We start from the raw sequence: 27,847 nt of genomic DNA on the forward strand, positions 1-27,847 counted from the left end.
ATTTTATGCGATCATTTTTCATATTAATCAAGTTAGTTTATTTCATTTGAGTTGATTAATTATTTAAGTTGGAGATAATTATTTATTATAATGATGGTATTTTTTTTCACAAACAAATGAGGATCATAACAGATATCCTTTGATAAATTTAATAATAATAAAATAATTAAATGAAGCACTTTTGTCATCTTAATTCTGTTTTATAAATTTTTAGTGTTTATAAATATGGATTAATTTAAACAATTAATTATTAAATGTGGAAATTTCAAGCTCGATGGGTATAGATCCGGTCCATTTATTCATTAGAAAGGCCCAGACCTTTCTCGAACTGCAGATAGAAAGCAAACAGTTTCACGGTCCCGTTACCTGTCGCCTGAAATCTTGACCAAAACCAATTCCAACTTTACAACCCCTTTATAAATTCATCAAACATCACAGATTTCAATCAAATCTTTGGAAAAACAAAGAAATCCCAACCGCACGCAAACTCATCTCAAAGTTTACGATCCAACTCGGAAGAGATTAAGGGGATTTTTTTTAGAGTTATGGATTTCGAGCTAAGGATAGCAAGAGAGAAGCTTGATAAAGAACAGAGGGAGAGGAAGGAAAGGGCCAAGTTGAAATTAGAGCGAGAGAGGAAAGCAAAAGAAGAGGCTAAGAAACAAAGAGATGCCATTGAAGCTGCTCAAAGATCCAGAAGGCTGGATGCCATTGAAGCTCGGCTTAAGGTGCTACTATTGCCCCCGATCTTTGCTTTCCGGTTCTCAATTCATTTTATTGGGTTTTCTTAATATATATTTTATCCGTCGATTTAATTTTTGAGTAATTCTTTTAGGTCGTTGAAATTAACTTCTATCGTCGCTGTTAGGCAATTAGATGGATATGTGGAGAAGTTATTGAATTATTCAATATTTAGCTTTATTGAGATCATATTTATTATGTGGTTCCGCATCAAAAAATGGATACGGAAAGCGATTCTTTACTTGAAATTGCTAGAAACTTGGGTTTGAAATAATATTGCAACTGAATATGTGTTGGTTTTTGGAGAGAAAAATAAAAGCCTGTAACACGTTGGCATACACAATAGTAAGGGGTAATCTTCATCATTCCAGAACCAGGGTTTAGCTCAATTGGTTTGGGCAGTCACTCCTGAATCCTGATAGGTGGCATTCTATAGGCCTGGGTTTGAATTCTAGCACTTGCAACCCCTATCCTTATTCTTGGGGTTCTGCCTTCTTTGTACCATGAAAGGATATTTATCATCTTCATGAACTCTAATTTGGATTATGACATTTTTGGAAGATTTTAAGTTTTAATTCTTGAACATACTTTGACTTGACTACTCTATTTGTATATTTCAGTCTACCATGGTTTGGTTATGAACTCTTATAATGATTAAACGATGGTTGAGTTCATGTAATGTATGCATAGAGAGCTTGCATAAATGATTTAAACACGAGTTGGATTATTTTACATTATGACATCTTTTAGTGCTTGCGTGGATGCTTTAAAAATGAGTTGAATAATCTTGCATTATAAAATTTTTTGGTATATTCAGTAATGCCATTTCTATTTTTTTTTTTATCTTGATTAGGCTGAACAACAAATGGGAGAAAGTTTACTTGCGGGAAGAGGAATAGTGTTTTACAAAATCTTAGAAGCAGTACCTTTTCAGGGTAGTGGAGATAAGATAAAACTGCCACCATCCTGTTTCACAGAATTGTCTAATCAAGGTGCATTTGACAAGGGACCGATGTACTTTCAGTTGTCGCTAGTTCATCAAGAGGATTCTTCAAATACTAAGGATGAAAAAAAGGAAAACAGTAGAACCACTCATTCAGGTGTTTTGGAATTCACTGCAGATGAAGGTTCAGTTGCTATTCCGCCTCATGTATGGAGTAATTTGTTCCCTGTGGACACTCCAATGGTTCCCTTGGTTGAGGTTCGTTATGTTCGACTTCCGAAAGGTACATATGCTAAACTTCAACCTGATGGAATTGGCTTTTCTGACTTACCAAATCACAAGGCGATCCTTGAAACAAGCCTTCGTCAGCATGCTACCCTCTCTCGAGATGATGTTCTTGCAGTTAAATATGGGGAATTCACATATCGTTTACGTGTTCTTGAGCTGAAACCCTCTTCAAGCATATCTGTCTTGGAAACAGATATTGAGGTGGATATTGTCAACCCTGGTGTTGAATCAGAGAGGACAGATCAGTATGTCCTAAAACCACTTGTGTTTGGCACATCAGAAACTGGATCAGTTGAGGAGGGAAATTACATGTATTATAAGTTCTCTATTGATGATGATACATGGGAAAAAATTGTTTCTGATGATGTCAAAATAGAGGTAAAGATAGGTGCAGAGACAAATGGTGGAGATACTGATCTTTATTTATCCAGGCATCCCCTAATATTCCCAAACCGGCACCAACACGAATGGTCTTCCCATGATGTTGGTTCAAAGTCTTTGATCCTCACTTCCAAAGATAGGAACTTGGGTACTGGTACTTACAGCCTTGCTGTCTATGGATTCAAAGGAACAACCAAGTACCAGGTATCGGTGCATGTTCAAGAGAACAGCAAGCGTAAGGCGGGACAACAAGCCATGCATTCAGCTTCAATGGAGGCGGATACTGTGGAGTGTCGAAATTGCAAGCATTTTATACCCAGTAGAAGTATAGCGCTGCATGAAGCATACTGTAGTAGACATAATGTTGTTTGTCCACATGCTGGTTGTGGCATAGTTCTTAGGATGGAAGAGGCCAAAAATCATGTGCATTGCAATAAATGTGGGCAAGCTTTTCAATCAGGAGAGATAGAAAAGCACATGAAAGTGTTTCATGAACCACTTAGGTGCCCTTGTGGAGTAGTCTTTGAGAAGGAAGACATGGTAAGCCACATTCCTTTTGTAGCAAATTTATTTCGATTTACTTTATTTGAATTAACTAGGGCATAAAAACTGGCACCATTTTATTTTATATGTATTTCATGACGTTAATTAACGATTGTTGTGGTTCTGTAAGAATGTGTTACTGCAGAACTTATATGGTCTGTAATTCTGTGGAAGTTCAAGTAAAAGATGGTATACCAACTAGCCCTTTCTATACTAGTGGATGATGGATTAGACAAGCATGAATCCTAATTTTAAATTACAGTTTTAGGTGTTCTATTAGGATGTAAATACCGTATAGGATATTGGATGTTTAGTGCTGCTACTGCAGTAACATTTTCTAGATATTTTTCTAGCAAAATGAAAGGTTTTCCTTTTCTAGATATAGAACTTCAAATGGCTGGCACCTTGTTGTGGCATATCTAAATTCACGTCACCTAAGGTAGTTAAAGGAGCATCGCGATCTTTTGTTTAGCTCTTAATAGTTACTGAAACAAGAACCCAATGATTGGAAATGGAAACTTCAGCTGCATATTTCTTCTCTCTTTTATGGAACTTTAATTTCATTTTATATGGATAGGTGCAACACCAAGCCTCGAATTGCCCCCTGCGCTTAATCACATGTCGATTTTGTGGAGACATGGTTCAAGCTGGAAGCTCTGCCATGGATGTGCGCGACAGATTAAGAGGACTGTCTGAGCATGAGAGCATTTGTGGCTCAAGGACTGCTCCATGTGATTCTTGTGGACGCTCTGTAATGTTGAAAGACATGGACATCCACCTGGTTGCCGTTCACCAGAAGAACTAATGTCAACTCTACTTCCAGATTACGGTGAAGACCAAAATCAGTACCGTTTTCAATGGTTCAAAATTATTCACTCAGAAAGACATTCGCCCTCTGCGGTTGTTGACACGCGTGCTTGAATCAAAGAAACTGATGTGCTTATTTGTATTGATTATAATAACAATGGGGTTTCATTTGTTTTTGGCTTGTGAGAAAAGGCAAATATTAATCATGTGAATGGTATTCTTTATATAGAAGCATTGCAGAAACTCAGATGGCAACTTTGCTAATACGGTGGCCTTTCAAATCGCAGATTTTTAGCTTAATTTTCTTCTTTTTGAATGAAGCTCTTGAAACTTTGATAGGTTTCAATGGCAGCCTGTCCGCTTTTGAACTTTTTTTGTTCGTACTGTAATTTTATCTTTATATTGTCCTTTTATATTTCATGTTTTCTCTTCATACTGTAGTTATCAAATAATTGTAAATTTTCGTCAACTTAAATCGTGAATGTAGTATTAATAGACCTAAAATTAAATTTACTTACGAGTGTAAAGTTATTTAGTATATATTAATACTCAAGATATTAAAATATGTTATTATGTTTCAAGAGAATGCTAGTGTCTTCAGTGGTGAATACCTTAATTTTGACTGAACAATATATTGATATATCTCAAATTCTCGATCTTAACCACTTGAGCCAATGCCTACATTAATCTAAAAGAATGAATGAATTATTTTTATATTATACAATGAATTTAAATAACAAAATCAACATTACAATGTTATTTTATAATTTTAAAAATATAATTTCTGATTATGCTAATATCTCGGATTAAACGAATATTTATTTATTTTTTATCTTATGTTATAATTATTTAAGTAATACTTTTTTTTACGATTTATTTTTTGCAACGCGCGAGGCAAAGACGTGCTTTTGATTTTTGGGGGAAAGTGGAGGGCAATGGGTAGCCGTTATGAATCACATTTATTCATATTTCTCGCGTAGATCATCTACAGTTTTTATTTATTTTTTAGTGTATATATATAGAGAGAGAGAGTAATTGTTGGTATCTAATTTATTAATCAATTAATTCGGATCAAGTACTATAGAGATGAAAGTGACCCTCCAACCCAATTTGGTATATGCAAACGTTAAGATTTGAACCCCTGATCTTGTTAAGAGAACTAATGTCTCATTCCATTATATCAACTTATTTTATATATATATTAATATATATTAAATTCTTAAGTTGGTCCTTAAAAAGTGTATATAATAAATTATTAAATATAGTTATAAGAGTTAACATTCATTTTTTTGTATTTTTGTTTTATTTTTAAATGAATGAAAATATATTCTCCTTTATTATTTTTAATTTCAAGATATACATTGTCTTTTTAAAGGTAATAAAATATTTTAACTAATATATATATATATATATTTTAAAATAACCCCAAACAAATAATGTTGAGTTCCACCTTAGTTACATTCTAGTTAGCGTGTTTCAAAGGTATCATTGGGGGATCTGGTAAAATTACAGCCGTTGAAAAGGCCAAGTAATTGGCTAAGACAATATCGAAATCCTTATTTATCAAATACATGATTTTTTTAATACATATTTTTCGTTATTTATATATTAAGACATTTTTGCATAAAGACATAAAATTGGGTACCCGAAGCTTTGAAGTAACTAATACTACTATATTTTCGAGTTTAAATCAATATGAATTCTAATTAATGCAGACAAATTTCAATTTCGGACATATTTTTGTTAGCTCTAATCATACATATATAGTATACAGTAGTTTGTGTAATAAACAAATAATATCCAAACTAATATATTTATGTCTCGGCATCTCGGATACTGAAACTAACAGCTATTATGAGTTTGTTTTTAGTCTACATATGCATGTCTATACACTTACTGTATAAGTCTATAAAGTTCAGTTTATGCATGGGGTATTTGATATTGTATACTGTGTATTCCAAGTGACTGCCTCGACCAGCCTGAATAAGGTAAATTGCATTCTCCATCATCGAATAAATCGCCCCGGCGACTCGCTGGTAGATCGAGTTGCAGAGCTCCGGCTGATTTTTAGATTGTGAATCAATTGTCGTAGGTTACCAAGGGATTCTGGATCACCCTGGAAAGGATATTAGCACGAGGAATTGTTCAAAAGGCATTGTTTTTCTTCTCTAGAAACACAGAATGTAGCTTACTTGGAGGATATTGACATATTTGTAATCCATCAACTTCCACGGAATGTAGCTTGACAATTGTGGTCGTGTCCTACTTGCAGAAACAAGTTCCAAAACATCAAAGAATGAACCGGTAAGTATGAGTTATACACATGTATATATGTATATAGAGAACATGTATTTTTGGCTAACCTTTGGTTTTCCGACAGCCTGAGATAACAACCGATTATGTTTCTCAGCAAGCGCGGTAAATTTTCTTCATCTTCTTCACCAAGACTTTCGATTACTTTTGCCAAACATTGGCTTACAGCAAGATACCGTTCCGCAAGAATGAAACAGTACTTGAGACCTTTCTCATTCAGTAAGATTCTGTGAATTATAAATGTGGCAACCTGTTGTGTCCATTGTATTAGAAGCTGATAATGTTTCAATAATATAGCTAAGTATGTTAACCCGAACTCTTCTTTTTCCCTAAAGTACTTGTATCCGACATATATTCGAATATGAATAATAGGTTGTTATCTTTTAAATATATGAATACTTATGTCAGACATGTACCAAGGTAACATAGCAGTATACAGCAATTTCCCCCCCTTACAATTTAACAAGCCTGAAAATTTTATAAGCCACTAGGTATTATTGGTTTTGATTAACAGCGATAGATTTCTCTATTTGAAGAATCACTCACTGTTTTTGACAATGTCCTGCCAAACTCCAAGCAGCGTAGGCAACTAGGAAATATCTGGGTAGAAAGAAGGTATTCGACCACTTCTGGATCATCAACCTGCATAAATCGAAAACTCGATAAAGACGAGCCAAGAGAAGGTAAAATACATTAACTGAAAAACCATTTAATTCAACTCCATGAGTTCTAATGATGTAAGTTTCTGCAAGAGATTGACACGAAAACAGAAGAGATGTGAGGGAAGGCTACCTTTGCCAGGGAGCCAATGACACCTAAGCTGGTGAGCCTTAGACATTCATAGTTCCTTTCACTGCTCATGGTGTTCAGGAAGGGATAAAGATACACTGGCATAGTAGCTACAAAGAAGTATTTCAATTAGAACAAGTTTTATAATGCAACCAACAAATTATGGTATTTTTTTAAGCAAAACAATTGAATTTGAAAAATCGTGAAGTTCATAAAGTAAACACTTATTTGGAGGACTAAAAGTGAAGTTACCTCTGATGAATGGCATCTTTGTATCAGGGTGAGAAGCTACAGACTGTAAAGATACAAGAAATGGGTGTAATTTATCTTTTCAAAGAACTAACAATTAGCATAATGTAAAAATACATAGATAAATACAGACTTTACTTGTGTTAACCAAAGAATTATCTTTGATATTCATAACTCCAAGCTTAACATATCCATTTTATGCAATAAAATACTACATGTTTGGACCGATATCCATTGATAGAATCATTGAAGCAACAGACTGAAACTTGTCAATGTTCATGCACAAAAATAAAATTAGAAGAATGGACCTGGAGAAGCGCAATGGCATTGCAAACTTGTGTTACCGCCTTTTCTGTAATGCTACCTGATAATAGTGGACGGTAAGCTGAAGTTATTACCTGAATAATGAAAAGATAAAAAATCATTTAGTGGTGTAGGCATTTCATGTATGAATAAAGCTTTCAAGTCAATGATTTTCTTGGAGAATAACATTGGTCTAGTAGACAAATAATATTGTTCTATAGATGCATGAGAATTGATTATTACAATGAGTAAAGTAAAATAACATGAAAATTTTTAAATAGATACATAAACTATGCTTTCTAGATGCAGGAAATCTACTCCACTCAGAAACTGTGAGTATTAGATAGAAGTATATACTTCATACGAATAAATTTATCGTCTTCTTCAAAATTTTATCGTAATACTAAAGAATCGTTCGTATCCATGCTTAAATTTGAATTAACATTAATACTTCTAAGGTGCCAAGACTAATACTTAAAAATAATAAAAATAAAAAGTTGAAGTAACATAGAATAGAATGAAATAGCAAAACCTACCTCTAAAAGGACCCTCATAATACCAAAAGAATTCCATAATAAAATTGCCAAATTCTCACAAGCGTGTCTATTCTGAGGAGAGAAGAAAAGATCGCAAATGAGCCAAAAATACAATACTTATTACTAGAAAGCTGTTATCTAATGATCAGAGCCCACATTTTGGTGAAATAAGATCTCAGCATAACTTGAAAAGTATTTTTTTAAAAAGAAGAGAGAGTAACAATCATGAAAAACGAGTGTAAGTCCTTTTGATATATTAAACATAGTTCTACCATTCTTTAACAACCCGACAAAAACTGAAGAATAAGATTCCTGAGATGTTCAAACTCTTTCAAATGGTTTTTATGTTGTTTGATCACCTATTCTATTTTGTTCGAGAAACCAAATAGAAAGAAGAAGAAGAAAACAAAGAAAGCTGAGGCTATACCTTGCAGAGAATGTCAAGAGACTGCTCTCGGGTTTCTTGAGAATCTAGTCCTCGAATCAAACGAGTGATTCGGGCAGTAGCGTCGTGGGTGGGGTCGACTGCCGCCGCACCTGAAACCATTTCGTCCGTCGGAGAGAGACTAGAAAGGGCGACAAAAGAAAAGAGGAGTGAAATCTGTGATTTGTTATAGATATAAAATGTTCTGAGAGTGCATTTATTAGTGTGAGTCGCACAAGGAAATAACCAGAGAAGAGTGGGAAAATGGTAGTGATAAAAGAGAGCGTGTCGTACGTTTTCCTTGAACAGTCGCCCAGCCCACTCACGCTCAAATTCTCAGATTGTCTTTTGTTTGTTTCTCTTAGGACTTTTGTCAGGTCGTGAATGACGACAAAGGTATTTGGATTAGCAGAACCAGATTCGCTGATTTTGCTTCAACCCACTGGGACCACAATTTCAGGCGTTAAAGGTTTTAAAAGCGCTTAGTTTTCTCTTAAAAATAAAAATACAATTCAGTGTTTTTAGTTCAATTAAACTCTCAAATCCTAAAAAAAATGACAAGTTATAATTTTTTTTTATTTTAATGATCTAAATTATTTATGAATCTATATCTTTTATATTTTATTTTATAGATCAAATTATGTATTAGACGTATATTTTAACTAAAATCATCATGACATACATTATAAGTCTTTGAATGATGACAATCTAAAAGGAAATATCGAATTTCAAAGAAAAAGAATCACTCAAATTTCAAATTTTTAACATCAATTTTTCTAATAACATGTTTTGATTATATGAATTTTTCTTGATTAATCTTCCATAAGATAAGCATAATCTATCAAGTAACCTTAATAATTAAAAGAAGTGTGGTTCTCTTTTAGGGTCTTCGATTCAAGATTTGTCTTTGTAGGGTATGTGTTACCAATGGTAAAGAAAGATTATAAATAAATACTACCTTGAAAATATGTTGGATTAAAAATAAGAATAAAAAAGTTACAACATTGAAAATAATTTGAGATTATGCGTATAATTATATTAGTTTTTATTTATAATTTACAAATTAAAGATGTTTTAAAGTTCTCTATTATACTTAATTAATCGGTACCTACAAATTAATTATTATCCAAATATATTATAGTTATGCAATTACATAAAATTATATTCAAATCTATTTACCATGTGATTTGATTATTTTTACTTTTGAATAGTCATATGATTTTTCAAATACATCATTATTAATAATCTTTACTTATTTCAGTTTTAATTAAAAAATTTAATAAACGGAATCACATAATCTATCATCAATATATAGAATTATATACTAATAAATAATGCATTTAATATTAATTAAGATTTATTAGTGGATGCAATACTAATTTAAATGTTTTTATATTGTTTTTTGCACTTGAGTAAACTTAAAAGCTCGTGTAACTATTTATTTAAGAGAGAAAGTTATTTGTTAGTTTACTGAGTAAACATTAATCGGAATTGGTTGAATTTAGTTCATTCATATTATAGATATTATGTTTTAATGGTAATAGACTACGAGAGGATCACATGGTTACACCATCAACATAAAATGAAAGATAAAATGAATACAAGTAAAAAAATAATATTAGAATATAATAATACATAAATTTATAGCGTTTTTAACCCACAGGAAAAAAATAATGAGTGCAGAAAACAAAATTTTCTCATATTTTCTGTTTGTCTTATTTATCATCCTCTCCTTCCCTTACCTTCTCCCATGAGTTTTATTTTTCTTTAGCAAAGAAAATAACTGAATTACGGCATCGGATAAAAAAGGAAGTATTTTACAGATAAAAAGAAATATTCATTCTGCTTCACTATTTTCACTAGCAGAGGGAACAGTACCTTGTGGATCCACCTCACCAGCTCCGGCTGGATCTTCATCCATGTTGTCAACTTCATCATCTACATATGCCTGAGAGCTGAGCACCTGACCCCTGAGATCCTTGTGTTTTAGATTACCTGTAAATATCTGTGAGGCCTAGTAGTCTTCCAAATATGAAGAATGTAGTCACCCCTTCAAGAAAAGTAAATAATTAATTACAAAAAAGAAGATAACGTTGCAAATACCCATCCAGAAAGTGCAGCCGTTAGAGGTTGAATGGAGAAGAGTCTTGACACGAAACAAAAAGCGTTCCAAAGATCTTTTAGTAGCAGGTATTTTGCCGGTGATGGCTGTTTGTTTCAAGCCCTTCAAATACCAATACATACATTCAATATAATCTGTCTGTTACTCTTTCAAAGTTTCTGACTAAACCTCAAATGGATTCAATATGGCATGACTCACCTTTGCTTCTGAACATAGGGTCTGAATCGTTCGTGTTGCCTTTTGAAGTTCTTTCACCTGATGCAACAAACAAGCAGTATGGCGTTTCCTTCTAAAACTTTGAACTTGTACCAAGCATGTTAGAAAATATATATATACACTGGATCTGATCTTACCAATAGAAGTATGACTTCATTATGCGTTTGGAAGTGAACCTGCAAGAAGTCAAACGCTGCAAAATGCCCAGATGTCAGTTCCCTGAACAGACTGCAATGAAGACCATATTGCATTTCCAAAATATAACAACCTATAAGGAAGGAATCAATGAATTTCCCACCATACTTGACTTCCATGGCATGCATGGTGACCTGTGTCATCATCTTAACATGTCAACAAGATTACTACCTGAAGCATTTCGACAATAAAGAGGTACTATCTACTCAGATATGTTGAAAATATATCTTTCTAATGAGCAAAGGCCTCTATTGACTATCCACCATATATACTTCCAGTTTAGATAAGCTGTCATTTAGCTTTTACTCCAAAATGACCTAGATGTTTCCAACTTTCCTCAACCTCAAGGCACAGGCAGGATATAATCTGTTAGCAATAGATATGGAAGTGCATATGGTGCAGTGGCACATTACAATGCACCAGAATTATTCAACCGTTAGTCACTGCAGTGGGGCAGGCCACATTGGGAGAAGAGTTAATGTCAAGTGTCATAGTTTCTTCTCTTTATCATCTTCATTTTTCAGAGAGCGATTGCCACCCAAAAAAAAATCAATAAAGGAAGCCATCATTCTTCTTAATTCTTACGAACTAATCTAAGGAATTTTTACCTTGCATGAATTGTAGTCATGAGGAAGTACAAGAGCTCTACAGTTTCACTAATATAATGCATCCATAGAATTATGCATGCCAAATGGATCGACTTCATGATCCCGGTGTTCTATCCTCATCCAATCATATGATTCACTCTCAAAAGAATAACTAAGCACTTGTTATAAAAGTGAATGAAATTAATAAAGCCAAAACAGATGAAAAGTTCAAGGGAAAACGTCATAAAATCTAGTCCAAAATGGAGGCCATTCATGAACAGAAATCAGAGACTTGCGTAATATACCTAACGGTGGTGAAGGTTCAAGACTGAAAATATAAAATATATATATTATCTAAGAACTGTTGGCAAAGGAAACCACATTTCTATTTGGTTACCTTCTCATGGGTTCTGCACATGCTAACTAGTGCAACAACCACATTAACATTCTTTTGCATCCTGATCAAAAGTGTGTGAACATTTTCGGGTTGAGCAAAAGATCGAACCTTCTCTAAGCAAACAACTTCCTTAACCTGAAAGAGAGCAAAAGGATAAGAATTGCAACACTTTTCACTTGTTTTTTGTTACCTCTTTTGTGATCAATGGAAACAAAGCAGCAAATTTTACTGCTTACCAATTTGTCAAGAACTGTGAGGTTTACTTCAAACTGCACAGAAGGACCAGCCTCAATCAACTTATTTGATGGGAAACAATAAGAGTAATCTTTGAAAGGAACTTGGAAAACAGAAGAAAATAAATGAGGCATTTTCTCATCGATACCAATAGAATAAGCAATGCGAAAACCTTAAAACACCTTCCAACTGAATCTCGTAATATTTTCAACAAAACATATATAGAAAGATGGATTAACTGATTAATCCTAAATTCAATCAATATTAAAGATAAAAGGCTTTAAAAATAACTAAATAGAATCTAGTACACTAAATTAAAAGGCTAGTAAACAATATAGATTATGCATGGAAATAGGGAAATCAAAAACGAAAAAAAAAATAAGCTAGCAATTGGAAAAAGGATGAACATACCTGCGAAGATTGGAGGGAGATTGTATGTAAGAAGAGAAACCAGAGAGAAAAACGGAGCGATCGTCAGTAGAAGAAAAAAGGCAGGAGAGGTGGCGGCGGAGCTTGTAGGGATCGGAGGGCAGACCCAAAGGACTAACCAAGTTGCAACCGCCCTCGGCCAATATTGAAACCATCTTCTTAACAGCATCAACGGCAGTTCCTTCGTCGTTTTGAGATTTGGGGATTTTGGGCGGAGGAAATGGAGGGACAAAGGAAGAGGTAGATCTCTTCCGTGACGGTTGTTTGTGGCGGAGAAATAACATGTTTTTTCCTTCTCTAAGAGTTCACTTAGCAGCGGCGACGAGTCGGCGGTGATTAGCTTAGTGTTTTTCCTTTGCTTATTTGGAGAAATGTCGAGAAATAACGCGCCAAATTTCAAGAGAAGTAACCGCTATTTTTCAATATATAAAATTCTGAGTTGCATTACACATCTCTAAATTATCCTCAAATTTTATATATTTCAATTTATCCTCTAACTGTAATTATAATTCTAAATTAATTCTTACTTTTAACATTTTAAATTCATCATTAAACTATAGACATCGGTTTGTATTGTTACTTAAACTTTTGAATGATTTTAAGAGATATTATTGAATCATTCAAAATTTTGATATCTTCAATTTATACAATAATTTATAATTATCACGTCAAAATTCAATAAACTCTTTAGAATTTATATCAATCTCTACTAGAAAATCTATCAATATTTTTAGTGATATAATCTTTAGAATGCATTTGATAATTAAAAATTAAATACATGTAATAGAACATTTTAATAAACACATATGAGAAATTATAATAATAAATAGACAAAAAATCGCTTATCATTTAATTTAAAGATATTTTATACAATTTAGTTCATGTTATTATTTTATTTCTTTAAAAATTAAAATAAGTTTTAAAATTTATATTTATTTAATCTAAGTATATCTTTATATTTAATTTTAATTAATATATAAAACAAATTTTATTACTTAAATTTATTAACATGTCGTTATTTTTATGGCCTAATGCAAAAGTAAATGTACAAATTAGATCTAAGTTAATTTTGAATGACTAAAAACTTTTTCGCTCAAAAGTCAAAATAAGTATCTAATATTTTATCTATTACACTTTTAGGTGATTTTTTTTCTCAAAATATATGTATAACGTTTTCTCCATTATATTTTTAGGTGCATGGTCCATCAACATTATTAAATTCATGTCATACTTATAAAATTTTAAAATATTGTTTTTAAAATAAAAAACTTTTAAATTATAATTTATTTATAGAAAAATCCATTTTCTTAAATTACAAAATACATCTACAACCCTAAAATCCTTGATTTCAAATTCATTTTAACCGTTGACGTGGAGGGTCACCTATACATTATCGTTCTTTCAGTGATCTACCGTTACTTTAATCTCCTAAATTGCTAAAACCTCAAATGCCCAAATCTATGATCATAAACCCTAGTTCCCAATGTATAAAACCCCTAATTTATAAAACCCAAATGTGGAATTACATCCCAATTCCTAGGGGCTTTCAGCGGGACGAAGGGGATCTGCGCCGGGGGACGATTGGGGTTCACATTGCGGCCAGAGGAGGAGAAATTAGTTTTTTCTTTAATTTTTTATTAAAAAGTTAAATAAATATATATATATATATATATATATGATACGTGTTAGTTAACAGTTTTTTTTAATAGCCGTTATAGTGTAAGCCCTTCAAGCTATTAAAAAACATGCTTTTAACTTATTAAAAAATATTAATGGCCGTTAAGATATAATTTAGACGTTTATTTTTACATTAAACATGCTTTTAACTTATTAAAAAACACCTAAAGTAAAACATAAATTCAAAACATTCATATAAAAAAATGTTAGTTAATTTACATACGGGATAACATTCTATTGTACAATATAAAACTCTTTTAGTTTTATACATATTTAAAATCATTAGATGAGTGAAATTAGACGATTGAGATTAACAGTAGGAAATGAGAAAATTCTCATAGGAAAAAAACAATAAGTTAATTTCAACCATCTATTTTCATTCATCCAACGATCTTAAGCCTGTGTAAAACTAAAAGAGTTTTACATTGTCACTATGTATGTGTCGGAAACGTCTTTCGGTTGGGTTCGGAATTAGGCTTCGACTTGGAAAAATTGATTGCGAGTCGCTACCGGTCATTTATTTTATGAAAAATGGGTTGATCGGATACCTTATTTCTTACATGATCTGCGTCTTAGCAAAGATGTGTCGGATTCGGGAGTCGGTTACAATCAAGGAAGGGTTAACACCCTTGAACTGCCCTTTCGATACTACATAATTTACAATTGTCTTAATTTAAGAAAATTGTAACTTTAAATAAAAAAGTAAAATAACGAGCTAAATTAATTACCTTTGACGAATTTGAAATTGTACCCTTCTTTATTTCACTTCAAAATGGTTATAAGAGGCTTGGATTCACTGTTTTTGCGTTTTCCGAATATTACTCGTGTATTTGGTAGTCTATTTTGTGCCTAATCTCGTATGTACCTATTGTGTTATGGTTACATGTAATTTATAGTAGAAGCAAAATCCTATTTTTAGTAATTTTATTCTGTATAAAACACTAACATTTTTTGTGATTGTTGCGTTGGTGTCACTCGCCGAAAAATACGGTCGAGGGAGGCGTGAGGCATGTGGACTCTTCGTTGAGTCTTGCGGCGCTGAGGAGGGATCTGCTAGGGCTCTGGAAACCCTAGCCCAGATCCGGGTTGCAGGCTTGGAACCGGGTTCAGGTATCAGCAAATGGATCACGCGTTTTGGTCCCAACTGGGCTGCTGACTTGGGCTGTTTTGTATTTGTTGTAATGGACCTGGACATAAAACAAAATGTAAAAAAAATCATAATTTATAATATTATAAATTATAATATATTATAATTTATAATGTAAACAGTCGAAATTAAGTGTCTTCGGTATGTAGATCCTAACTCTTTATATATACATGTATATTAAAAAAAGGTATAATATTTATTTATTCTTGAGTAAAAGGAGTGAACACCACTGGATAAAACATAGAGCCATAAGTCAAGGCAGAAGCATGACGAGCATCGCCCAGCAAATCAGCTTTGACTAACTATGGTGCTGATCGAAAAGTATGGAAACCAAACGGTTAAGACCAAGCCAGTTTTTGCCAAAGATTCGGTCACTGTATTGTTCTCACGAGGAGCATATGAGAACTTTAAAGTCTACTCTTGAAGAATTAGAGGCATTATATGCGGAACCATAGACTAGCCATAATTCGAATTACTCTTGTAGCCAATAATGTTTAGGGCTTCTTTACTATCCGATCCAACTACCAGCTTTTGCAAGCCCATGGTCCAAACTAAGGAAATACCTTCATAAATTTCTCAAAGTTCAGCACGATTACTTTAGTAAAACCCATAATCCATCCTCTCGTCTGGTCTCGTAAGACTCCTCCACAAGCAGTCAAACCATTATCAAACCTACGAGTACCATATGTATCATGTGTCCCTAAATTATGACTCTTGTTAAAGTTTATTTTTAATATATATAAGAAACAATCGTCTAAAAAAATAGCTTTTCTTTATCACTAGAGTTAATTTTATCATATGTCCCTAAACTATGGTTCTCATTTTGAATTGGTTTTTAAACTTTTGAATATTCCAATTTCACCCAAACTATGAACCTCATTTTAAGTTCATCCCAAACTTTTGAATCTTCCAATTTCATATCCAAATTCATCCAAATATGTAATTAGTTTCAACCAAAATTTAACCTATATTTTGTTTTTAAAACATATAATAATATAATTTGGCCTGACAATTTTATTAACAATAGATGTGATTAGAGTATACATATAGATGGGATGAAATTCAAATGTTCAAAAAGTTTGGGACTAATTTAGAATGAAGGTCATAGTTTTAGAGATGAAATTAAAATATTTAAAAATTTAAGTACTAATTTAAAATGAAGGTCATAATTTAAGAGCATGTGATGCAATTAATTCTTATCATTATAATCGTTCATTAAATTCATTATATTGACTTTTTAAATATTTTATTTTAACTCTTTCATGCAGGCTGTAATATAGTTTTCACTTTTTCTTCCTAATTTTATATCTAAATGAAAACTCTTTGTCCGTCTTTTATCACTCCATTTTATTACATGAATAACTTTTTTTTTGGTTAGCAACTTAGATTTTAATAACCAACCGATTACAATAATTGGAGCGTGGTTGGTCGCGGCAAGTCAAACGCAAATGGTGACGTCGTTTTCTAAGAAGAAAAACAAGTTGGTGGTTGAATGTGAACTAAAACTTTACGTGACCACTGAATTATTTGCATTAACTGTCATACTACAAGCAGTATACTAGCTTACCCAATGGGTTCACACATAATAATTATTCTTCGTTTTCTCTTTTTATATCAAAAAAACAAGGTGACCTAAATATTTTAAATACGGATATTAATGTATTTAAATTTATATTTTCATAGATATTTTTATATTTTTATAAATTTTAATACATTAATAATTTGTATTATATATTTAATAAAAATTATTTATTCTATATTCTAAATCTGTAATATCGAATTGAATGTGGTCTAAGTATTAGACAAATGACATGTATTTGGACCAGTACTACCATTGATTGGTCAAATGTTATGTTGTCAACAATGAGGTCCGGTTGGTATTAATTTGGTAGCGGTATTTGATTTGAATTCTGAAAAAGCAAAGAGATGGTTTGAGAAACTTGAGGTTTTATACTAATTAATAATATTTAATTATAATATAGACTCATTTAATCTCTGTTTTGAAAACCGGATCTGACCGGCCGATTCAACCGGAAACCGTTGCTTAGTCCGGTTCAATCTAAAACGGTTGAACCGCTATTAGTGAACCGGTCAGAACCGTTGAACCGTTCGAACCAGACCGGCTAAAAACTGGAAAAAAACTGGGAAAAACCAGGATTTTTGTTTTTTTTAAAAATTAAATCAAACTCGAGTATTGCTGAGCTCGACTCGAACTTGAAAACTTTAAAAGTAAGCTCAACTTAACTTAAACTCACAAGCTAAAAATTATCAAGTTCAACTCAAACTCGAAATATAATATTGAAACTTGAACTCAAAAAGGCTTGAACTCAAAAAAAAAATTAGAAACTCGATTGAAGCCTAAAATTCGAGCTTGATTGAAGCGAAAGAATAGTTCACTCAATGCTCACCAAAAGGCTCCATGATTTTGAATGCCAAATTACCTCTATTATTTATAGAAGTTAGTTGTTATGCGCTTCTATATTTTTTAGCAATGTGGGATTGTTTTGTTCTTATATTTTTACTCTTTAGACTTTTGGGATGCTCTTCTATGTTTCTTAGCTATGTGGGATTGTTTAAAAAAAAATTAAATCAAACAATATCATTTTGTTATGATTTTTTAACCTCAAATTTATTTTTTAATTATAGTTATATAATTATATTTATTATTTAATATGTTTTACCTTAAATATTGTGTTGTAGTTAATTTGAATCATTTTGTTTCACTTGATTTTATGGTTTTTAACTTATATATGTTATGACTTGCTTTGAATATAACTTGTGATATAAAAAATTATTTTTTATTAAATATTTTTGGTATTTTTATTTAATTTTTTAAATAATTATGACGTCGTCCGGTTCTTTCGACCGATCAGACCGGTTCGATCGGTTGAACCAGTGAACCGGTAGTATGACCGGTTCACTAACCGATCCGGTTATGAAAACCATGCATTTAATTGATTCACGTGTTTTACATGTTTACACCTAATTAATAATACTTATTATATTAATACTTAATATTTAATAGACAATTCAGAACTATTATCATAATTTCTGACACGAAGACAAAGTGCTGATTTTGTTATAATAATTTATTTTAGCCAAACCTAAACTTTTGGAAGAAAAAATAAGTAGTGGTGAGGAAGGATGCAAGGGATTTCAGTTCAGTCCATGCCACGTGAGAAAAGCCGGACTTAGTCAAACCGTTAGCTTCGGGTATACGAACCAAACCTACGTGGAATAGATTTTAAGTCAAAGAAAAACGAGTGGGCCCATTTCTTCATCAAACTCCGTTGACTAGGATTTTTTTCACCGCCGGGCCATTCAGGGCGGTGAATTGTTTGAACGCGTCAATCTCCGATGTGTTTTAATATTTTTTTACCAGAATTTTACACGAAGGAAGAAAGAAGAAATCATCAAAATTCAGACGATTTTCTTTCCTTTCCCTTGGGCCTCCACATCATTGCCACAGGTCTCTTTTACCTCGGTTAAAGGTTACATTAGTTCGGACCATGTTTAATTAATTTGAAATGGAGCTAAAACTAAAATAGTATGATTTTCATGTTGTTATGGATAATTTTAAATCAAATTAAATATATTTATTTAATCTTCGAAACAAATATTAAAACTGAATTGATTATCTTGAAATTATTGCACTACATTGATCCCATTTACTTGGGAACTGGAAAATATAGAGGATAAATAAAGTTAAACATAATTTTTAAAATTTAGAATCAAGTTTCTTTTAAAACTAATTTAGAATAAGCATTTAAAATGCATACCAAACTTAAAGTAATATTCTTTTTAGGTAACTTTTCTATTTTTTTAAAATTATATCCTTAAAAATTACTTATTGATAATGGTATGTTGTGTTAACATAATGTGAATGATATATATCTATAATATATTTTTATATTTACTAAATACATAATGTTTGACACTTTGACTATTTATATCATGTAAGGATTTTTATGAAAATAAATCTAAAAGTATTACTTTATATAGGAAAAAAGGAAGAAGAAATATTGAAAAATACACTCACTTAATATATTTACTACAGTTTGGTCTTCTTCAAAGTCTCAACTCCCTTTTTATTGCCTGGTCCGTTGCCCCTTTCAAAGACTTCTCTCTTCTCTTCCTCTTGATTTATGGGCAAACCCAGTGGACTCCCCATTGATTCAGATCCCAATATTTCCTTTTCCCTTCACATCCCAACTGTTCTTAATTCCTTTCCCGAACAAGAAGACACTAAACCAAACATCATCCTCATCAACAACAACTACTGCACCAAACTGTCTGTGTTCGCCATGGATGATGCTTCTACAGCAAACATGTCTCCTCCTCCGCCCACCACCATTCAGTTCCCCGTTAATCTCAACTGCTCTCGCGATGAACACCCGCGTAGGGTCATCGGCGAAATGGATTTCTTCGCCGAGAAGAATCGTAAACTCACGGACGATGTCGGTGATTCCGATCATGCCAATGCAGAGATCAATGACTCCATCGATCGAACTGCCCTCGAGCTTAACGTTAACGTAAGTCACGTGTCCTCAGTTTATTAATTTTTTATTATTCTTTCTCAGTTGTGAATCGATGAATTAGAATTCAAATACATTTTCTTGTTGATTTTCAGACTGGTTTGAATTTATTAACTACGAACACGAGTAGCGATCAATCCATGGTGGATGATGGGATCTCTTCAAACATGGAAGATAAAAGAGCTAAATATGAGGTATTTTATTTTATTAGAAACTGGATAATTCGAGATTTTGATTGAATTAAAATCATGTTGTAAGTTTGTTTTACGTGCCATAGGTTTCCTTTTTTCAGCTATCTGTTTTACAAGTTGAGTTTGATCGTATGAAAACGGAGAATCAAAGGTTAAAGGAAATGTTGAGCCAGGTGACGAGCAACTACAACACGGTTCAAAAACATCTGGTCACCCTTATGCAACAACAGCAAGATGGAAAAGTTGAAAAACCCGATGAACAAAAGAAATCTAATGGAGAACTAATGATTCCGAGACAGTTTATGGATCTTGGTCTAGCAGCCGCTGCTGCTGCAGAAGTTGATACGGATGAACCGTCACTGTCATCGACGGTCGGGAGGAGTCACGATCGATCCGGGTCGTCTAATGCGGAGGTAGCTTTAAAGGACTTCAGATCAAGAAAGCGTGGGAGTAGCGAAACTGGAAGAGAAGATAGTCCTGATGGTAACAAGGTTCCGAGGTTTAATTCCTCGAAAAATTTTGATCAAACTGAAGCTACCATGAGGAAGGCACGAGTTTCTGTTAGAGCAAGATCAGAGGCTCCCATGGTATTTTCTTTTTCTTCTTCATTAAATCGAAGTATTTAACTTTTATAATTCAGAATCTCGTTTTCATGCGTTTAAATTGATTGGATTTTTTTTCATCATTGAAGATCACAGATGGATGTCAATGGCGAAAGTATGGACAGAAAATGGCGAAAGGAAATCCATGTCCTCGAGCATATTATCGATGTACCATGGCAGCTGGTTGCCCAGTTAGAAAACAGGTTTTCTTCATATGCTTTGTATCTGTAAATCATTTTGGAGTTAATAAATAATCGCAATATTAACTTATTGTTGAACATTACAGGTACAAAGATGTGCAGAAGATCGTTCAATTCTAATAACAACATACGAAGGCAACCACAACCATCCTTTGCCTCCGGCAGCAATGGCAATGGCGTCGACAACGTCATCGGCTGCACGAATGCTGTTATCCGGTTCCATGTCCAGCGCCGATGGACTAATGAACTCGAATTTTCTCACAAGAACTGTCCTCCCATGCTCTTCTAGCATGGCCACCATATCAGCTTCCGCCCCATTCCCCACCGTCACCTTGGACCTCACCCAGACCCCAAACCCTTTACAATTCCCCAGACCCGAAAGCCAATTCCAAGTCCCATTCCCGAACCCACAATCGCACCCCAATCCCCAGGCCTCGCCGTTGTCGTTGCTGCCTCAGATTTTCGGTCAGGCACTTTACAACCAATCCAAATTCTCTGGTTTGCAAATGTCTCACGACATCGAGCAACCTCAAATGAATCACCAACTTCAACAAGGTCAACAAAATTCATTTGCCGAAACCGTTAATGCTGCCACCACCGCCATCGCGACGGATCCTAACTTCACCGCCGCTTTAGCCGCCGCTATCACTTCTATTATCGGGAGCTCTCACACCAGTAACATCAATAATAATAATGGTGCGAACCTCACGTCCACCACCAACAGTAATGGCAACGTCACTACTACCACAACCACCACCACTAGTAACAGCAACAGCAATGGCAACAATAAAATCAACAATACCAGTAATTTTGCTGCAAATTAGAAGAAACAAAGAACGCCCTCGGTTCTTTATTACTTTTTATTCATTTGAGGAAGAAGGGTATGCAGTTTTGGATTTTATTTCTGTTAAATCTTTAATAATTTGTACCAATTTGTTCGTCCATTGCAAAGTTGAAAAAACAAGGTGAAAAGAAATTTGTTTAATTTTCATGTTGGAGTTACGTGTAATGCAGGTAATGCATAAAGCAGTCAAGAAATCCGTCTTTGTCAAAAGTGTTTTCAATTTAAATAAAGGTGGGGTTAGTTTGACTTACATAACTCAATTTTAATGAGGTCACGTTTTGATCGTGTCTTTTCCAAATTTTAACCCACTTGGTGTGTGTTCACGTTCGAGTGCTCCATCAATCTCCATCATATATTTAAGGAAATAAATAAATATTGTTGAATAAATTAATCGTACATATAACATTCATTTGTTAAATTAAATAAATGTGTATGAATATAAATTTTATTTATTTAATAAACGACGAACATAAATAAATGTATGTTTAGTTCATTTATATTTATGAACAAACTCGTTAATAAACTTGTTTAAGTTCTTTTACTCGATTCTCGTTTTCCTTTTATTCTTTTATATCCTAAATATTGATGAAAATATGGACCAAATTGAACAAAATGTGAACTTTGGAATTTAAACTGTGAAGCCTAAAACTTCAAGAATTTGTGGCGTAATTTTACTATTTTTTTTCTTTGGCTTACAAATATTAAACGAACGTTTAAACGAAAATGTTTACAGACGTTAAGTGAACATATTCACGAACATTAAATGAATATGTTTGCAAACAATAAACTAAAGAACACACGTATCTTCAAAAATAAATAAACTAATACGAACATGAACACAAATACACAATTTTTTTTGCTCAAACTCGATTCATTTTCACCCTTAATCAATTGGTGCAACTTCAACCCCTCTCTCTCTCTATATATATATGAATGAAAGTAGGATAAAATTATAGGCAAAAATTAATTAATTTTAAAAATTGTTAGGAATCAAATAAATATTGAAATAAAATTTAGAAAGTTGAAGTTTAATTTATAGTTGGAATGAAGAACAGAGTTCAAGGTTTTTTTTATGTTAATTATGAGGGGAAAGTATAGATTATATTTCATCGACTCAAATAGAAAAATTATAACTTACGGATGTGTACTGTTTTAACTCGATCAGTGACTTAAAAAATCGTTTTCATGAAACAAAAGCTATTGAGTATATTTCATTAAAAAGTTTCGTTGATCGCATAAACAATATTCACCAATAATCTCTACAAGAGCATTGCCCGTCCTTAAATCGATGGAATCGGTTATTATCTCTCACGATAATTTCTCTCCCAACAATGCCTGATATAAACTTGAAGGCACTATGACAATCTCCACAGATTCTAAGGTTCTTTGTGATTCTTATAGGTACTCCAGGAGGTATAGCTATAAGCCCAAAGGCAAGAGCAATTTTCTCACTATGGTACCCGACCTCTGACATTTTCTCTTCTTCTTCTACATCAAAGAGTGCAAAATCGATGTCCGGAACGTAGCCGGCCGCCTTCATGTCATTCCCGAGTTTAGACAACATCTCTTGAATCTTAGAATTAATTTCATGTGAAGTATCCTTTGCTTGGAAGATGTGAACTTTGTTCTGCACTGTGATCCAACTGCAACCTGCACCCTTTTTGATTCCAATATCTTTCATTTCCTTCCTCACAAGATCAGCCTCCTCCCACCTGCCCGTAGATGCAAATAGATTAGATAGCAACACATGGTTACCGGAGTCCTTAGGATCGAGTTCGAATAGTTTAGAAGCTGCTATCTTCCCCAGTTTCGGTTTTTTATGCACCCTACAGGCATTTAAAAGAGCACCCCAGACGGAAATTTTCGGACAAATCGGCATTTTCTTAATGAAGTCATAAGCATGCTCAACCATCCCAGCTCTCCCAAGCAAGTCCACGACACAAGCATAATGCTCTGCCCCTGGTTGAATCCGAAAATTTTCCTCCATTGATTCGAAAATCTCCATACCCATTTTTACTGCCCCTGCTCTACTACAAGCTGATAATACACAAACCAAAGTCACATAATTGGGAACAACTTGACCCCAAGATATCATGTTTTGAAACAATGATAAAGCCATGTCGGCAAGCCCTTGATGAGCATAACTACCCATCATTGCATTCCAACTAACTAAATTCTTCTCCGGTATATCATAAAAAGCTTGCTCCGAGTCCTCGATGCTTCCACATTTACCATACATATCGACTAATGCACTCCCGACGAAAACATTCCCTTCGACACAAGCCTTAACAGCAAGTGCGTGAATTGATCTACCGAACTCAAGCCCTGCCATCCCCGCGCAAGCACTGATAACACTCGAGACCATGAAATCAGTCGGCTCAACCCCTTCTTTCCTTGCTTCCAAAAACATTCCACAGGCGTTCTCTTCTTCATAGTTTTGCTCATAAGCAGATATCAGTGAGCACCAGGAAACAGCATTTCTTTTCTCCATATCATCAAAGACCATCCTCGCGTCTTCCACCTCCTTACACTTGCCATAAAAATCAATAAGGCCATTGCAGACGGACAAATTCCTATCAAAACCGCTTAGAATCACATATCCATGTAACTGCCTCCCTAATTCCAAATAAGAAGCATCCGAACATGCATTAAGGAAAAGGCAGAACGTAATCGGATCAGGTTCACCGCCAATCCTTCTAAACCGAATAAAAACATCCACAGCTGTACTCGACTTCCCATCAAGCACTGCATTAGAAATATTTGCATTCCACATAGCAATACTTCTTTCAGGCATTTCGTCGAACAATTTTGTTGCTTCATTTCTAAGCCCCGTTTTCATATACATATCGAAACAACTACACCCAACAAAGGAATCGAAAATCTGACCAGACTTTAAAGCCAGCGCGTGAAGTTGTTTCCCCACAACGGCTAGCTGAAGCGAGGCGGAGGCCTTGAAAGCGCAAGGAAAGGTGAAATCGTTGGGAGATATTCCTTCACTTCGCATGCAGGAAAAATGGAGGAGAGCGGGAGTGAAGAGGCCGTTTTGGACATGACCAGAAATGAGAGCTGTCCATGTGACGACGGAACGAGACTTAGGTGGGGTTTGTAAGAGGACGAGGTGGGCGGCGTTAGGGAGATCGAGTTTAGAGTACATGTTGATAAGGTGGTTGGAGAGGAAAGAAGGGAGAGGGATTTGAAGAGTTTTGAGGGTGTGGGCGTGAGTGGCTCGGCCGAAAAGGAGGGACCGAGTGGAGATGGCGGATTCGAGGAGGAACCCGAGCTCGTTCGCGGTGAGGAATGGCATTGGTTTTAGTTTTAGTGGCGGAGGGGATGATCATGATTTAGGATTTATGGAGGCAAAGGTTTTTGGAGGTGGCGGATTCAAGAACAAAGGTCATTTTTACGATATGTTTAAATTAAAATTTAAACCTTTTAAATAGATTAATTTACTCATCCTATCTTAATCTTTTTAGATCTGATATATTTGGTGGTTAAACTACATAAACAATCACTATTTTTTAAGAAATTTTTCTTTTTTTTCATTGATGTTTAAAAGTAACTATTGAATCACTAATATTATTAATTTATAATAAATTAATTATTTAACTGTTAATAATTTTTTTTAGAATAATAAAATATTGATGTAACATATTAATATAATTTTAGCATCAGTTAACCACATGAGATTATTTTAACCTACTCTTACCTCTTTTTCTTCTTTTCTATCCACTCACCGTTTCTCTTCTTTCTCCAACCTCATCATTCCCAAATCTTTAAACTTTTTTCTCTCTCTCTCTTTATCTCCTTTAATCAGAAGTCCAACAGCAACCAGGGACATCACAAAATTTTATATAGGAGGTCGAACCTCTAAAATATTAGAAGGAGATAAATTTATAAAATTTCAGATGATGAGAATAGATTTTTAATAAAAAATATATAATATAAATATAAAATATATAATAATTTTATATTTTTAGGGGTAATTACCCATCCGTCTCTCTCGGTCTCCGTTCATGGCCACAGAAACATCTCCTTTTCATCTCCCTGTAACACCACGATGGGAATACGATCATGTAGGCTTTTGTGACCTATTTCCTCTTCCCTTCCAAGCAGGATGGATCGAGGAGGGATGGTTCGTCCTTTTAAAAATTTAAAATTATCATATATTTTAAATTTTATTATGTACTTTTTATTGAAAATATGTTTCTACCCCTGAAATTTTATCAGTTCATCTATTTCTGAAAATTTAGATATTCGTATTTTTTAACATAAAATTCTACAATCATCCATGTCTTCGAGTAAAACTTTGTTACACATCCTGAGAAAATGTTCACCAAGAACCTACAACTATAACTGATTATGAGAGGCCAATTTACTGTTTGACATGCAGAAACCAGAAGAGGGAAGTGAAGAGTGGAAATTGTTGGATGCCTGCATGAATCCTAAGGAATGGGTCTGATCCATATGCATCAACCCTAAGGTACGATTTAATTCTCACTCGTTGAGTTTCTTCCTATCATTTTGAAATTTCCTATTGAATGTGATCCAATACTTCTTTCTAAAATACACGCTGTCCAGATGCCAAAAGTTGCAAATTATAATTGCAATGGGAACTCACATTCTGCTGTACTAGTTGCATTTTTTGTTACCTTTCATAGGGTATATATATATATATATATATATAATTCATGAAACCCTATCAGATTAACAAAATAAAGGAACCAAGCTCAATACTGAATTAAACTGCTTATATCCAAGTAAAAATCGTATCTAGCCACAGTGCTGGTTCAAACTCTGAAATCATTGCTCTCTCGAATGGCTCATTCGTGTGTTCAGTTGTTGCTGAACTTGCATTTACCAAAACCTGTCAGTTTTCATTACAAAAAAGTGTTCCAGAAAATGAGAAATTCATATCATTTGATTATCCATTTGCAGATGGGAAAGGTTTAGATTTTGAGAATAAAATTCGAAAGAAACTTACTAGGATCAACGGTAACAAGCATGGCGGTTCCTCCGAAATCACAAGTGCCACCACGCCCCTTTGCGTTTTGCCAATAACTGTTGAAAGCGTACGATGCATGAGCCATCATTGTGTTGGGTTGGAAGCAGGCCTGGTTGGGTTGAATCGACTTGCAATCCGCACCAGACCCACATGCATAATCCATGGCCGCTTGGATCAATGAATCAGGCACTGTCGGCTTAGCTACACACCAAGCACCGGACCGTGACCCTTTGTGTGGAGGAGTACGAGGTTCGGAAATGGGTTGGCCTGGAACCTGCTTAGGGGGTGTAGGAACATGTTTTGGTGGATTAGGTTGAAGTTGAGGTGGACTTGGGAAAATGCTAGGTGAGTTGAACCCATGTTTCGGAGGAGCTGTTTCAGGCGGATTTAGCGGCGGGCTGCAGATGATGTTACTCGGCGGTGGAGGTGTCGGTAGGCCGTAACTTGTTGGAGGTGGAGGAGGGTTGGAAGGTGATTGTGGGGTAAACGGAGGAGAGTGGTGAGACTGAGGAAATGGTGGCGATAAAGTGTCCAAAGGAGGTAGATAGATGGGTGAGTCGAGTGTATACGGATCACCATTGGAGGCAACACGATTCGTTATTCTTAGCTTTTGATGGAGGCTTGAGTCATGGTGTTTCCAAACTTTCCATGTATGAACCATAAGTCTGGCATCTTTAAAGACAAAAAGAAACAACAAATTGTAACTAAGCGAATGCATTCAACCTTGAAGATGCCTCAACTGAATATGAAACAAAAAGAGAAGGAATTTACATACCACAGTGAGTGAAGAGAATGCATAGGAATGCATAAAGAAACTTGAAGCAGTGCCTCCTTGACTCCATGGATGTAACTAATTAAGCGAATGAAGCCTGTTTATATATGGGGAAACTAAAGAAGATTCAAAGGCAATCATTGCAGTAATGTAATCAGATTCTTATTTACTTTTCTTTTTAGCTTGTTTGAATATATGCTTGCTTGGAAATGGAGGAAGATTGTGTGGGGAATTTTTTAGGGTTTTCTTTCACTTTTTGTTCTTGCTTGCTTTCTACTCTATCCTCTGATCGATCTAGAATCCAAGGAAACCGCGGGTTAATTACTGCTGGATAAGTTTGGGGGTGGGGGTCTGGATAAGGTTCCCCCCCTTATTTTCAA

General features: G+C 34.2%; 6 protein-coding genes across 6 annotated transcripts; 2 read left to right on the forward strand and 4 right to left on the reverse strand.

Moving 5' to 3' along the window:
* The first annotated feature begins 363 nt into the window (after window positions 1-363).
* Window positions 364-3,775, forward strand: LOC120164533. The gene is made up of 3 exons (XM_039174239.1): window positions 364-728; window positions 1,595-2,893; window positions 3,474-3,775. The coding sequence occupies exons 1-3, from the start codon at window positions 546-548 to the stop codon at window positions 3,699-3,701; spliced, it is 1,710 nt and encodes a 569-aa protein (XP_039030170.1). The 5' UTR covers window positions 364-545; the 3' UTR covers window positions 3,702-3,775.
* A 1,933-nt stretch (window positions 3,776-5,708) lies between these two features.
* On the reverse strand, window positions 5,709-8,440 carry LOC120163370 (cell differentiation protein rcd1-like). The gene is made up of 9 exons (XM_039173330.1): window positions 8,321-8,440; window positions 7,894-7,965; window positions 7,363-7,452; window positions 7,058-7,100; window positions 6,809-6,915; window positions 6,563-6,658; window positions 6,067-6,266; window positions 5,896-5,965; window positions 5,709-5,819 (listed from the first exon to the last, which is right to left on the reverse strand). Exons 1-9 carry the CDS (start codon window positions 8,438-8,440, stop codon window positions 5,709-5,711), a joined length of 909 nt encoding a protein of 302 aa, XP_039029261.1.
* A 1,644-nt stretch (window positions 8,441-10,084) lies between these two features.
* LOC120163381 (Fanconi anemia group D2 protein-like) lies at window positions 10,085-12,781 on the reverse strand. The gene is made up of 8 exons (XM_039173335.1): window positions 12,520-12,781; window positions 12,071-12,159; window positions 11,835-11,969; window positions 10,924-10,984; window positions 10,793-10,848; window positions 10,638-10,694; window positions 10,421-10,541; window positions 10,085-10,312 (listed from the first exon to the last, which is right to left on the reverse strand). Exons 1-8 carry the CDS (start codon window positions 12,779-12,781, stop codon window positions 10,155-10,157), a joined length of 939 nt encoding a protein of 312 aa, XP_039029266.1. The 3' UTR covers window positions 10,085-10,154.
* Window positions 12,782-19,429: 6,648 nt separating this feature from the next.
* LOC120164556 (probable WRKY transcription factor 31) lies at window positions 19,430-21,937 on the forward strand. Its single transcript, XM_039174252.1, has 5 exons — window positions 19,430-19,853; window positions 19,952-20,050; window positions 20,149-20,634; window positions 20,739-20,852; window positions 20,936-21,937. Exons 1-5 carry the CDS (start codon window positions 19,467-19,469, stop codon window positions 21,671-21,673), a joined length of 1,824 nt encoding a protein of 607 aa, XP_039030183.1. The 5' UTR covers window positions 19,430-19,466; the 3' UTR covers window positions 21,674-21,937.
* Window positions 21,938-22,929: 992 nt separating this feature from the next.
* Window positions 22,930-25,077, reverse strand: LOC120164545 (pentatricopeptide repeat-containing protein At4g14850-like). Its single transcript, XM_039174245.1, has one exon. The coding sequence runs from the start codon at window positions 24,995-24,997 to the stop codon at window positions 22,940-22,942; it is 2,058 nt and encodes a 685-aa protein (XP_039030176.1). The 5' UTR covers window positions 24,998-25,077; the 3' UTR covers window positions 22,930-22,939.
* Window positions 25,078-26,311: 1,234 nt separating this feature from the next.
* Window positions 26,312-27,537, reverse strand: LOC120163392 (leucine-rich repeat extensin-like protein 3). The gene is made up of 3 exons (XM_039173341.1): window positions 27,471-27,537; window positions 26,675-27,367; window positions 26,312-26,557 (listed from the first exon to the last, which is right to left on the reverse strand). The coding sequence occupies exons 1-3, from the start codon at window positions 27,535-27,537 to the stop codon at window positions 26,526-26,528; spliced, it is 792 nt and encodes a 263-aa protein (XP_039029272.1). The 3' UTR covers window positions 26,312-26,525.
* Window positions 27,538-27,847: the final 310 nt, after the last annotated feature.

The sequence above is a fragment of the Hibiscus syriacus genome, unplaced genomic scaffold, assembly GCF_006381635.1.
Source record: "Hibiscus syriacus cultivar Baekdansim isolate YM2019G1 unplaced genomic scaffold, ASM638163v2 tig00002919_pilon, whole genome shotgun sequence".
In the NCBI taxonomy this organism is placed as follows: Eukaryota; Viridiplantae; Streptophyta; class Magnoliopsida; order Malvales; family Malvaceae; genus Hibiscus; species Hibiscus syriacus.